Source organism: Lytechinus pictus, chromosome 3 (assembly GCF_037042905.1).
Source record: "Lytechinus pictus isolate F3 Inbred chromosome 3, Lp3.0, whole genome shotgun sequence".
NCBI lineage: Eukaryota > Metazoa > Echinodermata > Echinoidea > Temnopleuroida > Toxopneustidae > Lytechinus > Lytechinus pictus.
In genome coordinates this window covers 12,677,445-12,694,531 of record NC_087247.1, presented here as the reverse complement: position 1 = coordinate 12,694,531, position 17,087 = coordinate 12,677,445, and the positions used below count along the sequence as shown (strand labels likewise).

The 17,087-nt window shown below is 36.1% G+C and overlaps 1 protein-coding gene across 6 annotated transcripts; it reads right to left on the bottom strand.

The window, feature by feature from the left end:
• Positions 1-1,001: 1,001 nt before the first annotated feature.
• On the bottom strand, positions 1,002-15,521 carry LOC129255897 (paternally-expressed gene 3 protein-like). Of its 6 annotated transcripts, none has more exons than XM_064096389.1 (20): positions 15,215-15,500; positions 13,341-13,459; positions 12,367-12,747; positions 11,245-11,316; positions 10,622-10,720; positions 10,383-10,481; positions 10,127-10,225; positions 9,871-9,969; positions 9,428-9,508; positions 8,992-9,072; positions 8,556-8,636; positions 8,119-8,199; positions 7,684-7,764; positions 7,249-7,329; positions 6,814-6,894; positions 6,377-6,457; positions 4,592-4,633; positions 3,749-3,862; positions 2,934-3,274; positions 1,002-2,380 (listed from the first exon to the last, which is right to left on the bottom strand). In XM_064096389.1, exons 2-20 carry the CDS (start codon positions 13,447-13,449, stop codon positions 2,123-2,125), a joined length of 2,361 nt encoding a protein of 786 aa, XP_063952459.1. In that variant the 5' UTR covers positions 13,450-13,459; positions 15,215-15,500; the 3' UTR covers positions 1,002-2,122. The 6 variants fall into 6 exon arrangements, with proteins under 6 accessions (XP_063952459.1, XP_063952461.1, XP_063952462.1 ...); XM_064096390.1 differs by having other exon boundaries at positions 1,003-2,380; positions 3,770-3,862; positions 15,215-15,461; XM_064096391.1 differs by lacking the exon at positions 8,992-9,072 and having other exon boundaries at positions 15,215-15,299.
• Positions 15,522-17,087: the final 1,566 nt, after the last annotated feature.

Sequence of the window (17,087 nt, the reverse complement as noted above, 5' to 3'; positions counted from 1 at the left end):
TTAGAATATTTCAATTAAGAGAATTAGTGAGTGAGTGATTTCATTAGTTCCCACATTTGCATACTGATGGGGATGTGAATATAGCTGTTTTGTGAAAGTAAGCAAAACTTAAAAATGTCATAACTTTCTTATTTACATCCGATTTTGATGAAAGTTTCAGTGTTACGCTTGTTGGATTTTGTTTTCTTTTTATTCAAATCAACTTTTTGTTGGGGTGAACTTGTCCTTTAGGAATGATACAGGAGGCATTACTGTATTAAGAATGATATAGAAGTAGGATGTGTTTTAGGGCCTTTCGAAACTTCTGCTTTGTTCACATGATAGTCGACTTCATGGGCCGCGGAGCCGGGGGGGGGGGCATCCGCCCTCCCCCTTGTTTCATTAAACGTGTACAAAAACGTAAACATTTCTTATTTATTGTAATGTACAAAATGGTCAGCTGCCCCCTCCCCCTTCTGCTCAGCTCCCCCTCCGGGTCAATATCAAAACCGTTATGTGGCTCGTGTTTTAATATATAGATGCATTTTTTTAAACCGGACTTTCCTCAATTGTCAAGCACAGAGAATAGTTGATTAGTATGCATTCCATGTTGTCAGTGCAGTCAGATATTGACTAGCGCTCGGGTGGGGGGGGGGGGCTGTCAACATGGCAGTTGGTTGGTTCGTGGTGAGGAGAGGTGTGACATGACTAACCTTGTATGACTATCTTTTGGCAATCATAGCTTAGACAGAGCCTCTAGTACTTCCATTATTTCTATTTCTGATGTATTTATATCTAAATTATTTGTGTGTTTTTGGTCCCCAATGTGATAAACATGCAATTTCTTCCCATGCACTTTTCTGTTCACTTATGTCATGTAAAGAAATTTAACTTGTTCGACTTTTTCTTGATGTTCTAATTGAATCAACAGTGGTTCTTGAAATTTCTAAATATTAGAAATGAAATAAAATTTTCACCAGTCAATACAAATAAAGACACTAAGTTTCATCAAGAAAGTATTTTAGCTATACATTTTTTTTATTCATGTATTTTTTTACATGTCGTTTCGAGGAAGTCTCTCATATATTTAAAAACATTTATATTGTAATTTACAAACTATTTTCAAAATATGCTGCAATCAATAAATAACTTGAAATGATCACATTTTCAATTAGCATATACATTATATTTATACTAAAATGTATATCCTCTGTGAATTATCTATATACTCACTACACGCACGGATCAGTTCGTGTATATACCGTGATGAACATGAAAACACGAACGATATTGGAAAACAAAATGTGATTTTTTTTTTGCATCATAAGGAAATAGCCTCATCTTGTCAATTTGTTGGGTTTTTTGTATTGCATATGAGTTACAATCACGGGGGCCAGCCCCAATGGTCAATCAAAACGCCACACCAACGAAAACGAATCCATACCGATCAAAGCTATTACATGATATCGAATGGCAGACCATCACATCGGTTTGATTCGGTTTCGTTGATGTGACTTATTCATATTAAGTAACGATCTTTGCGACAATGGCAACTGATATTTAGGAGATCTGCTTGCACTTCAAAAGAGTGTCGAAAAAAGTAAATGCCATTTTAGGATGAACGTTGAGAAAGACAATCACATTTACCTAATGTATAAAGCAAATTGACGCACCATTTAGCACTTCATACCAACGTGGTTCGTCGTAAATTTATGCCTAACTTTACGATCAACGCTAGGAACACCCATTCATCTTCCGTCATGTTTTTTACCAATAATTTTTTTATTCTTTTCCAATGTGTCTCTTGTCAATTCATCTAAAAGCAGATTCTTGTATTCACTAGGTATACCGCTGTATATCCATGGTTCAAAAGTGTAGTCAAGCTATGTGTAGCCAAGAGTGTCACAACTTCCATTGTCATGATTGTTGGTACTCGAAGTCTTGAAAACTGTCGATGAATTCATAAAGCGACAGTTTTCTTGGTCTGTTCGATCATGATACTAGAGGTGTTGCGTGCACATAAAAAAACAGAACATAACAAAGAAGGTAGAAAGTCACTGGTGATTGGCGGTAGTTATACCAACGATTGAAAGACCAATTATTTGTACATCTCGGTGAGGACCATTATAGTGTCTAGTTGTCTTCAAGGTCCGGCAGTTCCTCGGTAAGCGAGATCGACATCGGGTAACGTAGGGGGCGCCAGACACATTCCCTGGTACAGGATGATGTCATCTGGACTGATCTTGCCTTGACACTGAAGCAGAAGGAACACACACTCATTGGTGTAGGTGACGAGGCTGGGGGTAGGTTGGGGAGTCGAGAAGAAAGAGATGAGAGCTGTGTAGGTCGCACAGACGGGGTCATTTATCATGGGACATGATCCGGGACATCGTCCTTTTGTCTGTTGATAGGAAAGGTTAGATTTGAAAGATGTGAAATACATAATTATGATCAGTGGTGACGTTGGGAACTTTCTGGGCTTTTACAATTTGGTATCTGAAAACAATTGCTGTCTAAAAAGAAAGATTGGAAACTTGCTATGAATGTCAATTCCTTTCAATATTAAAATTGTATGAAGTACTCTGTGTTTCTGAAAAATAATCACTCTTGTTAGCATCATCATTAGAATCATTCGTCCCCAATTCCACAAGGGTAATTAGTTGTTGTCGGAATATAAAATTGAATAACTGATCTCGAGAAATGTAAAGAACTTTAATGAAAGCCTCGCCAAACCGAATCTAGTAGGTTCACCTAGTCCAAAACCAAAACAAATGTGCCAGTATGATCCCAATATTGCACATTTTACCTACTTTTTGGCTATATGGTGCATGATTGGAGTGAATAGTGACTTTGCATGAGAATGAAAAGAAAAAAATTCCACCATCTTCTATGCATCATTGTACAGCGCGACCCGGACCGTATTCAGTGTACAGCAACGTTGACCGTGATCTTACCGTCGTTGGTAGGACAGGGGCCTTCGTGATCAAATCCGGCTTCAGTGGTGTCTTGATCTTCGGTGGAGCTGGGGTCGTCGGGCATTCACCGTCGAAAAGTATCACGTCATCCTCGCCGATCTTACCCAGACACTTGAAGAAGTTGAAGAGGCACTCGCTATCGAAGACACCCGCTGTGGTACACACCTTCGTTCCGGAGAGTGGACAGAAGACCTGGCAACCTTCCTGGGTGGTGGCAACAAGACGGGGTGTGGTGGATTGGACGGCTACGGTGGTCGGGGTGGCAGTGGTGATAGTAGTGGTCTTCGCGGGAGTGGTAGATGGCGTGCGATTATGGGGGACTGTAAAACAACGAAGACGAAGACAAAAAATTGATTGTTTAATGAAATAATTTTATTCGTTTTTATGACACTTTCAGAGACATTTGCCCTTCTGAATATAGTTTGGAGACCATTTCAAATAGGATTTTTTTTGTATTTGTATAAAGGTTATACCTTGTTATGTTATGTTTATCATATTATGTACAATTGTGAAACGGAAATTACTAAATCAAATCAAATCAAATTAAGGTATGCTGGCTTCAGGCATATTCTAATATATTCAATTTATGGCCAAACTGACCGACCAAACTAAAACTTTCATGTTTAATTGATGACTCAATACTCTCTCGGGTTGCTCTCTACTATAAATAAAAACAAGACAATATCAATAGGCCCTATTACTCCATTTTATTTCTTATTAATCAAAACATTAATATCACGTCATTTTTTCATTTCATTTCTCTTTCGCCTAAGCACAGCATGAATAATCTCTACCTGGCTTTTTTGTATGCGGACCTACGCTTTCGCTGAACGATGACTCATTTTCCTCGTCATCCTCATCATCCTCGTCATCATCGTCATCTTCCTCTTCTTCTTCTTCAGAAGGTTCTAAGGAAACAAAATAAAAGGGTATTTGATATATGGTTGAACTCTATATTAGGAACTACAAAACCTCGTGGCAGATCTACCAAAATTCATCAACACCGCATCTTGGCAGTAGTATCATGATACAGCTGTCGACGTGAATTTATTGTCATTTCCATCCGGAATATAAAAAAAAGACGTTGTGAACGTTACGAATTTTTTTGTTATGGTGACGTAGACAAATGATACTACTCGTGGTCATTTCTTGGGAGGAGGGAAAGAGATTTCGAAATTGACTTATGGTCTTTGAGACTTAATACAAGCAATCACTTTAGGCATGAAACAAAAACTGACTATTTGTTAGATTTAAGACAACCATACCCCAAAATAAATATTTTATAAGATAAAGACCGCCCTCTGTGATTGGGCCATGTTGATACAGGGCTTCGTCATCACCACTTGTCGGTGTCTATAGTACGGGTGTCGTGGCGCTATTTAAAGGAGTTCAGCACTTGTGTTTACTTTCCAGTGTCATTGGTTTGATCCCCGGTACGGTACTAGTTCCCTTCAGCAACCTAAGGAATTCATTTTGTGTTGCTCTTCATCTTATCTCTTATCACACCACAAATATGAATGAACTATATTTAAGATAAGGATGTGCAGCTCCATGTGGTGGAATGTTTTTCTTCGAACGAATTAGTTTTTACTTTCTATAGATTTCGTTGTTAATATAATGAATAATGAATCACTTACCAGCAGATTCCGATGGCTGGGGAGATTCAGATTCAGATTCGCCTGAGGAATAGACAAATTATAACGATGAAATGTGGTTTCATCAGAAGTAAACTGTAGAATTGTCAGCACTTAGGTGAGCCTCTTTGAATTGTTTTTAGGGTTCGGGTGTTAACCTTGGTTGGATTGTTTAGAATGTTTAAGATTCAAGATTTATTAAAACATAAGATCGCAGCTTGACAGTGTATTGAAGAAGCCATCAGTGAGTTAATTTGTGATTTCTTCAATTTTTTATAAAGAAAAAACAAACAAACATAAACTTTGAGAGATGTCGAAATGTTTATATATTTATTTATAAGCCTTATGAAGTAGATATGCATTTATGAGGAAGATTATAAGTATCATGAAATATGTATTTTGTGAGTTCATGCGAGAGATAATTCAAACTTTATGAATATTCTTGAATGTGATTTGAAACTCAAAAAGTTACACAAATTTCAAACAAGTTTTTATTAATAATATGACATGATAGACAAAAATAACTTCCAGTTGGTGTTATTGTCAGGATATATCGTAGAGAGATTCTTGGTTTTGTCTTTAATTTTAGATGGTTTCAAGATCGGGATAAATTCCACAGTTGGATGATTTTCAGAATTGGGACATTTTCGATTTGGAGATTGACGAATTACTTTTGACCGATGATACGAAGTACTGACTTCAAAGGATGTTTTTCGGCTACAAAACGACCAGACAGATAATTTGTAAATAACCATGAGAGAAATATCAGAAACTCTTATTTATTTGAGATCAGAGATAACAGACAATTATTAAGATGACCACACAGTTGACTGATGATAGTGAGAAGCGTTATTTTGAATTTGGATCCTTATCTGTAAGATTGTTCGATGTTGGAGTATAGTTTTGAGCTAAAAGACATTTGGAGAAACGCTCAAGTTCGGATGTTGAGGATGTTTAAAAATATTTGAAATATAATCAGTAAAATATATTAGTTGAAAGATATAAGTGATGATAAAGTTATGAAGGTGGGTCGATACAGGATCCTTTCATGGGAATGTTTGAGTAGATTTATGATTGTAAGTGAAATAGAACAAAGTTAAAGGATTGATTGATACGTTTGAAAGATATTATTACTGGTGTAAGCGTGACACACTTAACATTGAAGTTTGGTGATTACTGATTAGATCAGTGCAGGATCTTTTCAGGGATATTGTATTTAGAGACAGGTCGAGAGTTTGATATGATAAATTCGATCAATACAGGATCATTTGTTTTCTTTTTATTGTGAACCGGTGAATCAGAGTCATAGTTTGACATGTCTTTATCGTTAGAAATGTTACTATTTGTTCTCTCTTTATAGACTTCATATGTTCGACAAATTGAACTTCAGAGACAGATGTTTTGATATTAGAATTTTTTTATACTGAAATAAATTGTAAATTGAGATTTGGTACACATTGAGTTCATCTGACTTTTATTAGAGTCCACCCTTGTGACAGGGGGGCAATTCCATAAAGACGATCTCGTCAACGTCAGTTACTGGCTATGTTTTTGAGCTTGCCATTCTCATTACTTTAAATATCCCTCATCTTTGGTATAGATGAGACTGTGGATTGTATAGAAATAACTATGTTCTAGTAAAATACGATTAGAAAATAGTCAAATATGACTAGAATAACAGTTGCACCCAGCTGACCCTATTAGTATTAACTAGTCATTTTTGATTGATTTGTTTTTAGAGTGTTGGGTATATCAAACTATATGTTTTCAAGTGGTGTTGTGACAAACCTGCTTGTTCTACTGGTGATGACTCTGCTGGTTCTGATTCTTCAGGCTCTTCCGATTCTTCTGGCTCCTCAGATTCAGAAGCTGTGGTTCAAACACATTCAAGTCTACTTTAGAATTCACACAAATTTCACAAGTGTTAATCATATCAATGTGAAGAGGAACTATTATTGTTCATTTTGATGGAACAAATCAGTCAAATTGACTTGACCAGTAGTCAGCTGGGTGCAACTAATATGTCTTGTCACATTTCTGTCATATATTCTAGTCAGAAATAACTATGTGCTAGTAAAAAACAATTAGAAAATAGTCAAATATGACTAGAATAACAGTTGCACCCAGCTGACCCTATTAGTATTAACTAGTCATTTTTTTATTGATTTGTTTTTAGAGTGTTGGGTATATCAAACTATATGTTTTCAAGTGGTGTTGTGACATACCTGCTTGTTCTACTGGTGATGACTCTGCTGGTTCTGATTCTTCAGGCTCTTCCGATTCTTCTGGCTCCTCAGATTCAGAAGCTGTGGTTCAAACACATTCAAGTCTACTTTAGAATTCACACAAATTTCACAAGTGTTAATCATATCAATGTGAAGAGGAACTATTATTGTTCATTTTGATGGAACAAATCAGACAAATTGACTAGACCAGTAGTCAGCTGGGTGCAACTAATATGTCTTGTCACATTTCTGACATATATTCTAGTCAGAAATAAGTATGTTCTAGTAAAATACGATTAGAAAATAGTCAAATATGACTAGAATAACAGTTGCACCCAGCTGACCCTATTAGTATTAACTAGTCATTTTTGATTGATTTGTTTTTAGAGTGTTGGGTATATCAACTATATGTTTTCAAGTGGTGTTGTGACATACCTGCTTGTTCTACTGGTGATGACTCTGCTGGTTCTGATTCTTCAGGCTCTTCCGATTCTTCTGGCTCCTCAGATTCAGAAGCTGTGGTTCAAACACATTCAAGTCTACTTTAGAATTCACACAAATTTCACAAGTGTTAATCATATCAATGTGAAGAGGAACTATTATTGTTCATTTTGATGGAACAAATCAGACAAATTGACTAGACCAGTAGTCAGCTGGGTGCAACTAATATGTCTTGTCACATTTCTGACATATATTCTAGTCAGAAATAAGTATGTTCTAGTAAAATACGATTAGAAAATAGTCAAATATGACTAGAATAACAGTTGCACCCAGCTGACCCTATTAGTATTAACTAGTCATTTTTGATTGATTTGTTTTTAGAGTGTTGGGTATATCAACTATATGTTTTCAAGTGGTGTTGTGACATACCTGCTTGTTCTACTGGTGATGACTCTGCTGGTTCTGATTCTTCAGGCTCTTCCGATTCTTCTGGCTCCTCAGATTCAGAAGCTGTGGTTCAAACACATTCAAGTCTACTTTAGAATTCACACAAATTTCACAAGTGTTAATCATATCAATGTGAAGAGGAACTATTATTGTTCATTTTGATGGAACAAATCAGTCAAATTGACTAGACCAGTAGTCAGCTGGGTGCAACTAATATGTCTTGTCACATTTCTGACATATATTCTAGTCAGAAATAAGTATGTTCTAGTAAAATACGATTACAAAATAGTCAAATATGACTAGAATAACAGTTGCACCCAGCTGACCCTATTAGTATTAACTAGTCATTTTTGATTGATTTGTTTTTAGAGTGTTGGGTATATCAACTATATGTTTTCAAGTGGTGTTGTGACATACCTGCTTGTTCTACTGGTGATGACTCTGCTGGTTCTGATTCTTCAGGCTCTTCCGATTCTTCTGGCTCCTCAGATTCAGAAGCTGTGGTTCAAACACATTCAAGTCTACTTTAGAATTCACACAAATTTCATAAGTGTTAATCATATCAATGTGAAGAGGAACTATTATTGTTCATTTTGATGGAACAAATCAGTCAAATTGACTAGACCAGTAGTCAGCTGGGTGCAACTAATATGTCTTGTCACATTTCTGACATATATTCTAGTCAGAAATAAGTATGTTCTAGTAAAATACGATTACAAAATAGTCAAATATGACTAGAATAACAGTTGCACCCAGCTGACCCTATTAGTATTAACTAGTCATTTTTGATTTATTTGTTTTTTAGAGTGTTGGGTATATCAAACTATATGTTTTCAAGTGGTGTTGTGACATACCTGCTTGTTCTACTGGTGATGACTCTGCTGGTTCTGATTCTTCAGGCTCTTCCGATTCTTCTGGCTCCTCAGATTCAGAAGCTGTGGTTCAAACACATTCAAGTCTACTTTAGAATTCACACAAATTTCACAAGTGTTAATAATATCAATGTGAAGAGGAATTATTATTGTTCATTTTGATGGAACAAATCAGTCAAATTGACTAGACCAGTAGTCAGCTGGGTGCAACTAATATGTCTTGTCACATTTCTGACATTTATTCTAGTCAGAAATAACTATGTTCTGGTAAAATACGACTAGAAAATAGTCAAATATGACTAGAATAAAAGTTGCACCCAGCTGACACTATTAGTATTAACTAGTCATTTTTGATTGATTTGTTTTTAGAGTGTTGGGTATATCAAACTATATTTTTTTAAGTGGTGTTGTGACATACCTGTTTGTTCTACTGGTGATGACTCTGCTGGTTCTGATTCTTCAGGCTCTTCCGATTCTTCTGGCTCCTCAGATTCAAAAGCTGTGGTTCAAACACATTCAAGTCTACTTTAGAATTCACACAAATTTCACAAGTGTTAATCATATCAATGTGAAGAGGAACTATTATTGTTCATTTTGATGGAACAAATCAGTCAAATTGACTCGACCAGTAGTCAGCTGGGTGCAACTAATATGTCTTGTCACATTTCTGACATATATTCTAGTCAGAAATAACTATGTTCTGGTAAAATACGACTAGAAAATAGTCAAATATGACTAGAATAACAGTTGCACCCAGCTGACCCTATTAGTATTAACTAGTCATTTTTGATTGATTTGTTTTTAGAGTGTTGGGTATATCAAACTATATGTTTTCAAGTGGTGTTGTGACATACCTGCTTGTTCTACTGGTGATGACTCTGCTGGTTCTGATTCTTCAGGCTCTTCCGATTCTTCTGGCTCCTCAGATTCAGAAGCTGTGGTTCAAACACCAATAAAGTCTACTTTAGAATTCACACAAATTTCACAAGTGTTAATCATATCAATGTGAAGAGGAACTATTATTGTTCATTTTGATGGAGTAATCATTCGATAGAGTAATCATGCTGCCAAGTCGAAATTTAATTCGTAAACGTAGCATAATGATCATCACATCTTCTCACTGCGAAAGGTGGAGGATATAACCCACATGGTCATTGGTTGTCTCGAGACTGATTTGACCCATTTCAATTATTTCGGTGAGAAAAAGAAATCCAACTAAACACAAATTCAGTTATTCATTTATTCTCAACTCAGATCAAATCAACTCAGTAAAAGAGTCTTCAGAGATTCGGTTTACCTGCTTGTTCCATTGGCGAGGATTCTGTTGGTTCCGAGCCTTCCGGTTCCTCGGATTCTTCCGGTTCTTCGGATTCTTCTGGTTCAGCAGATTCAGAGGCTGCAAATGGATATAAATAATTGGTAAGTAATTATTCATTCAAGACATTGATCTTCATTATTTCGAATGCTTGAAAATGTGTATGGCACCAGACAGTGTAGCCTATCATGTTAACTCGATTCATTTCAATGGAATATGCAACCTTCAAAAATAATACCTGCTTGTTCCAAAGGCGAGGACTCTGCTGGTTCCGAGCCTTCCGGTTCCTCGGATTCTTCCGGTTCTTCGGATTCTTCTGGTTCAGCAGATTCAGAGGCTGCAAATGGATATAAATAATTGGTAAGTAATTATTCATTCAAGACATTGATCTTCATTATTTCGAATGCTTGAAAATGTGTATGGCACCAGACAGTGTAGCCTATCATGTTAACTCGATTCATTTCAATGGAATATGCAACCTTCAGAAATAATACCTGCTTGTTCCAAAGGCGAGGACTCTGCTGGTTCCGAACCTTCTGGTTCCTCGGATTCTTCCGGTTCTTCGGATTCTTCTGGTTCAGCAGATTCAGAGGCTGTAATGAATACAAATGGGTACATTAGTTATTCAAGACATTTATCTTCATCATTTCAAACGCATGGAAGGTGTGTAATACAATTGTAAAATGTCTCATTGACTCATTTCAACGGAATATACAACCATTGTTAGAAATACCTGCTTGTTCCATCGGTGACGATTCTGCTGGTTCCGAACCTTCAGGTTCTTCAGATTCTTCCGGTTCTTCTGATTCTTCTGGTTCAGCAGATTCAGGGGCTGTAAATGAATGTAAAATGTTTAGCGTTTCAGATAACCAATCTACATTATAATACATGAATCTTGAATTCTCATTTACTACTAAATCTAGCATCTAGTATAGTATTCAACTAGAGGCTGTATGAACTCAGTATGTTACAAACCATTGTTAGGTTACAGCAGTGCGTTTTCACCACCCGCATTAACCTTGACAACGTGGAGAACAACAGAATGTTGTCACGAGACAACAGGCATTGTGAAACGTTGTAAAGTTCGGGATACGGACAACTTATTGATTCAGGCCGGAAAAAAATAGTTGAAATAGGTTATTATAATTATGAGCTTTTTCATCTTAAGATATCAAATTTTGCAATGCATTGCGTTGCAATAATGGCAGATCTTCAGTGTATGAAGATACAACCCGTTTGGTTCGCCAACAGTATTCCTATATATGTTTTAATTATGTTTTGAAGCATAGAAATATATTATATTGTCAATATATATATAATTATATACATCTCTATGTTTTGTGGACATTAGCTTACCTGCAAAACTAAATGGTACAAATGGTGATGATTCTGCTTCTTCCCCCTCTGATTCGCTTCCTCCCGTTGCAACTGAAATGAAATATATATTCTCATCAGTATATGGGCCGGTTTGTGAAAGAGTACATCTCGATTTCTTTCTAATGGTTAATATATGTTCAGTAAACACTCAATGATCACACATCAATCTAATGTCCGCGGTTGGAATTTTCTGAAATTTGGTGCAACTTCGGTAAAGCCTGTCTACTTCTGGTTAGAACTAAACTGCTTTCATTCTCGCTGTTTTCTTCTTTGAATTTTGTGGGTGCATGCTTTGGTTTCGAGTGTCAATTTCATTACATAACATGCTTAATTGTTACGACAGTATTACGATAGTTGTCATGATAGGATAGAGTTAACGTACCGCCCTTTCACACGGTAAAAAAAAATCGTAATTCGAATGATGATTCCAGTGAAAAATAAGGCCAATGACTAAAATTTAGCACGTGCATAACCAAACTAGTACATGATTAGAATCACGAACACTAATCACAATCACGAATTCAAATTCTACTCCGGAGGTTAAATTCCAGTTTTGTTTCACTCAAATTACCTTACGACTTTTGCGTGTGAAAGGCTTGACTCCAAAACATCTTTTGGGGGCGGAGCTTACATGACCTTTCAAGCACTTCCGTAGATAATACAATTGTCATGCACTCATCGTAGTTTGTATTTGCGATGCAGTGATTTGATTGACAAGTCACCAAGGACACATACCGCCTTCGCTCGGGAATTCGAATTCAAATCAGTTTTCGAGTGAGCGTGTGAAAGGTTCGATGATTCTAAAGACGAATTGCAATCATTACAATAATGATTCAAGATTCACGTGTGAAAAGGCCCATGGTCAACTGGAAATGTCCCCTGTCTTTGCCTTGGGTGACTGTAACTGCTTTGTTTTTCTCTTTTCTTGCTTTTTTTTAAAGGACTGATCCACTTCCAGGCTATGGAAGTTTACAACAGTGGATAAAATGGTTATTGAGTATGATCGATAATTGCAATGAATGAAATTCGAATTGATAATGATTTCTCAAAGGGGGAAAAATCATAAGTATTTTTTTCAGCAAAACAATGCAAAGGTCATACCGGGTGAAGAATAGTCTCCTTGTTCTTCCTCCTCCTCCTCTTCCTCTTCTTCTTCCTCTTCCTCCTCCTCCTCCTCTCCAAAGTGAGCTCTTTGTCTTTGTTGTTGCTGCTTACGCTTTAGTTGCCCAAGGGGAATCGCCTCCTCGTAAGAATGTTTAACCTGAAACGCACTTGATGATGTATAGCTGACGGACCCATACGAGTGCACACAAGATCCCAAGTAAGCCACCTGCCAATCAGCAACGGGACGAAGTGCGCATGCGCTCATGCGTAAGTAACACCACGAGATATACGTTCTGCCGTTGGTGGCGCAAATGGTTTTCTTGGGTGGAGGGTTTGACCAGCACTTGCTGGGGCATTTCACCTGTGGATTTTTCATTCCTACAAGAAAAGAAGTGAGAATACAATTTTATCAAGAAATTCGTGGAAACCTTTGTAACTAACTTTTTTATATTTCCTTCCCTCTATTATGATAAAAGATAATCAATTTTCTTTCACACAGTATCTCCGCCCATTGTTGGTTCGCAACTTCACATTTCTTTAAAAACTCTATTAGGTAAATGCCTTCGTAGATAATGAACTCCTCCATGACTCCCTAATGATTATGCTTCAATCAATGCTATCCTCGCCGTGGTCCTGTGTAATAAAGACTTACGATTCATTAGTATTATCTTTTATTAATGTTTCTCTACATATACATACAAATATGAAAAAGCTTTACCCTTTTACATGAGACAAGAATGAAAAGAGGAAAATGAAATATACACCCCTCCCATCTCGAATAGAATTACATTTCTTTTGTACCCAGCATTGTGTCAATCTCACTCTCAAAATTCAAAAATATTTTGCAATCACAAATATCAAAATTTGCAAAATACTTTGTTTCTTCTACTTTTCATGCTGTTTATGTTCTGAAACCATTCAAAAAATCTCAGAGTCAATTTCCCATGAATAGAAATTGGTATCTTGCTTACCGTAGTCGTGAAAGTTCTCGAGCTTATCTTCATCCATATCGTCTGCACAAATTATTGTAAGATACGTTGCCATGACGACCAACCAGAAGACAATCCGAAACTTTGCCATGGTGACGATACTACACAGAATATCAAAATTTTACAGTTAACTGAGACACGTATATCCCTTAGGAGTAAAAGCTGGAGAAAATTTCGATTTGTTTGCGAGAACAAAATATTCACGGGGGTGATGCGATATGTTTATTCCACCAGTAAGCCCTACAGATCCTTGTTCAAAATGTACCACACGTGAAATATTTTCCAAAGTACATCTACATCTCTATAACCCTCTTATATAACCAAGTGGTCGATAGTCGAAACTAGTCCCTGCACTGTGAACTCGAGTAATGACATGAGCCCACTGGTTTATTCGGTAAAAGTACGAATGGCATTGAAAGTGCTATCTATAATGATTAAAATCAAGATGCAACACCCGTTTAACCTTAACTGCTATGCTCCGAAAGGTATAAATGAAAGTAAGGTGCAACACTTTCCTGTTTAAAAAGCAAAGATAATGAAAAAGGAAATCAGTCATATACCTTTTTATTGCATTTTATTCGAAGCAACCTCACTTTAGTTTTGATTTTAGACATCTTCGTGCTGAACAAAATAGCGATTGACTCATTCTGTTATGAATGAGTGCAATGCGTGGATGAAGAGACAGGAAGAAAACATGGAAGTGATACTCACCAATATAGTTTACAGACATGTCATACTTATATCCATCAATATAACATTAGATTGAAATATGGAAAAGCGGTTAAAAGGTCATTGTTAATCCTTACTGGAGGACTATCCTTGCCCGCTATTTACCCTGCATCATTTCGCGCGTAATACTGTATAATAATACAAATGCCATTGTCAATATTACTATTTTTCTCATTGTTTAATCGTGACATATTTCTCACCTCATTGATACGTCAGAAGTTCAAATTTCAACTGATATCTAAGATTGATATTCAAACATATACTCGTATAATCATGTAGTTCAGAAGTACTCATGATTTTTGTGGCCTGATTTTATACTCTGAATTGCATGGACTTAAACCAGGTGGACTTTGTAGGGACCAATCAAATTCTGAATTTAGTTTTAATCCTAAAAATTATTTTTTAATCTCTAGGGATTCAAATTCAAATCCTCCAAGATTATTATTTTTTTTATAGCATTAGAACTAAATCCAGTATTTGATTCGTCCCTAACCATGATAATCACTCTCCATCTGGAATTATTTTCAATCCCTGCAATTTAAAGTGCACGCATTCAGTGATTAGATATCAGGTGATGTCATGAAAACCTTTGGCACATTAATTGCTTGAGAAGCGGTTTTATATAAAAAGAAAATATATAGATAGATATCGCACTTTAAGGCACACGATCAAAATCAAATATCATGAATGCATTGCAAAAGTTTATCCAAAGAGACACATTGCTATTTTTTTATTCTTCTGAGCATAATTCTTTAGGGAATACAGGTTAATGAATGGAATAGTGACATGTAGCTCTTTTTTTTTTTGGGGGGGGGGTACCAAAACTTTTTAAAAAACAATCAAACAGGCAAATACACACTATGAAATAAAAATCAAGTAGAATTTGTGGTTGAGTAAAACAACATTGGAATAAGTCGACAGACGATAATGTTCTTGCAAACTTGACAAAAATATTGGTGATAAGGTGGTCCCAATTTAAAGAAATGGTTTAAACCATTTGAAAAAAACCATAAATCTAATCATCCCCTTCATGATTTTGGCGGCCTCATTTCAATTTAATTACAAATAATGATGTTCTCATCATTAAAGTAGCATTGAATAATTTCAAAAGACTTAATGCAACTTACTTTCTGATCTTTTCCTTTGACAGTTGGGTAATTTGTGAGGTGAAATTGTAACCGATGCGTCGTCTTGAAACGTCCAAAAATAATAATCGAGTGATCGTCCAGTTTCTCTTCTTCTTTGTTAAATTGTCACCATGAACAGACTTGCTCAAAGAACAAGAATTCCCTAGAAAAATAATAGTTTATGTCCCATTGACCTTTGTCTTGTATCCTTATGTTCTATTGGGCTGTGATCGGTAATACTGATACTAAGGTTAGTCAGGTGGTGACGGTTACTGTTATTCGGAATAATAGGAAATGTTTCATCGATAAGATCGTTCTAACGGATCCTACGTCAATCAAGTCGGTTCATGTAAGCAAGTCATCATCAGAGCTATTTCTGTTACCAAGTAGCATTTTCACAATACGATAACTTTTTCTGCAAGAGGATTACTAAAACATTTCTTTCTTAAATCATTTATATGGTGTTCTGACTTGTGTTGTGGTTGTATCTGATGAGTCGTTTTACTGTCTTTACAGTCTATAATATTTGCCAAACTAATGTATATTTTTTATTTATAGTTCAAAAATGTATACACCAGTTTTTATTATTTTGCTAAGTGTCCTCTATTACAGACGATACTAATGGAAGAAATTATTAAAATGATTTTTTTTTTCAATGATGTTGAAAAGCGATGCACTTTAATGTAATTATGATAACGCTTGGAAACACTGGTAGTGATACGACGAGGCTAATGACGACGAAGTCAATAATATGACTTCATTAAACGACGATGAATGAATGAATAAATGATGATGATGAAGATGATGACGATGATGATGATGATTGTGATGATCGATGATGAAGATGATGATGACGATGATGGTGGTGCTGATGGTGATGATGATGATGATGTTGATGACGATGATGATGATAGTGGTGGTGATATTGATAAATGATAAAAGTTTAAGTTCAAGTTCAAGTTTATTTTCCATTTCCATTATCAACATTATAAGCAAATACAAATCAAATATACATTATAAATATAAACAAATAAAAATGAAATATGATAACAATGATTACAAATCAATAACGAGTTCCAAAACATTTGTAAAATAGTTTTAACAAAATCTGATATGGAAATGAGGGGATCCACTAAAAAGCATTGCTGGTTGAGCGTGGATCCCCTAAGGTAATATATGAAACATTATTGGGATGACGATGATGCCGATGCTGCTTATGATGATGATGATAACGATACTAAAGATGATGGTTATGGTGCGGGCGCGGTAGCAATATAATTTATACGATACATTTCGCTTCAAAAATTAAATGAGACATCATAATAATTCACCCATACTTTCTTACATGTTCATTATCAACCATAGATGGGGTACTAACACTTTTCCCAAAATGTACAAATGAAATGCTCTTGGTCATGTTGGTGTCGTGCCTTAACCCTAAAAAAAAACAGGGTAATTTCGACGCCTAAGAGGACTGGCCATGGGGCTGATTAAGCCCCCCCCCCCCGTTATGATCTCGGTCGTCGATCGCGTGATCGCGACGAAAATCGGCACACGCGTTGCCCATGCTGGCATAATCTACAAAACTGTTAGATCAAATTCTACGTAAGAACTCATTTCTAATTGATTATGCGAATTTATGCTTGAAATAAAAAAGCTTGCTCTAATTAACTAAATAAGGCACCTAAATTGTTTTAAAAAAATTATCAGCCCCCCCCCCCCCCCATTGCCATCCCATTTAGATTTTATTTATGGTAAACGTTTGTCAGTACATAGAGACAATCTTAATGAATGTCCAACGACCATTTCCGGAGACCAAAATAAGTAGTAATGTTATCAAGATGAATATAGTTTTCAGATTCATTTCTATGAA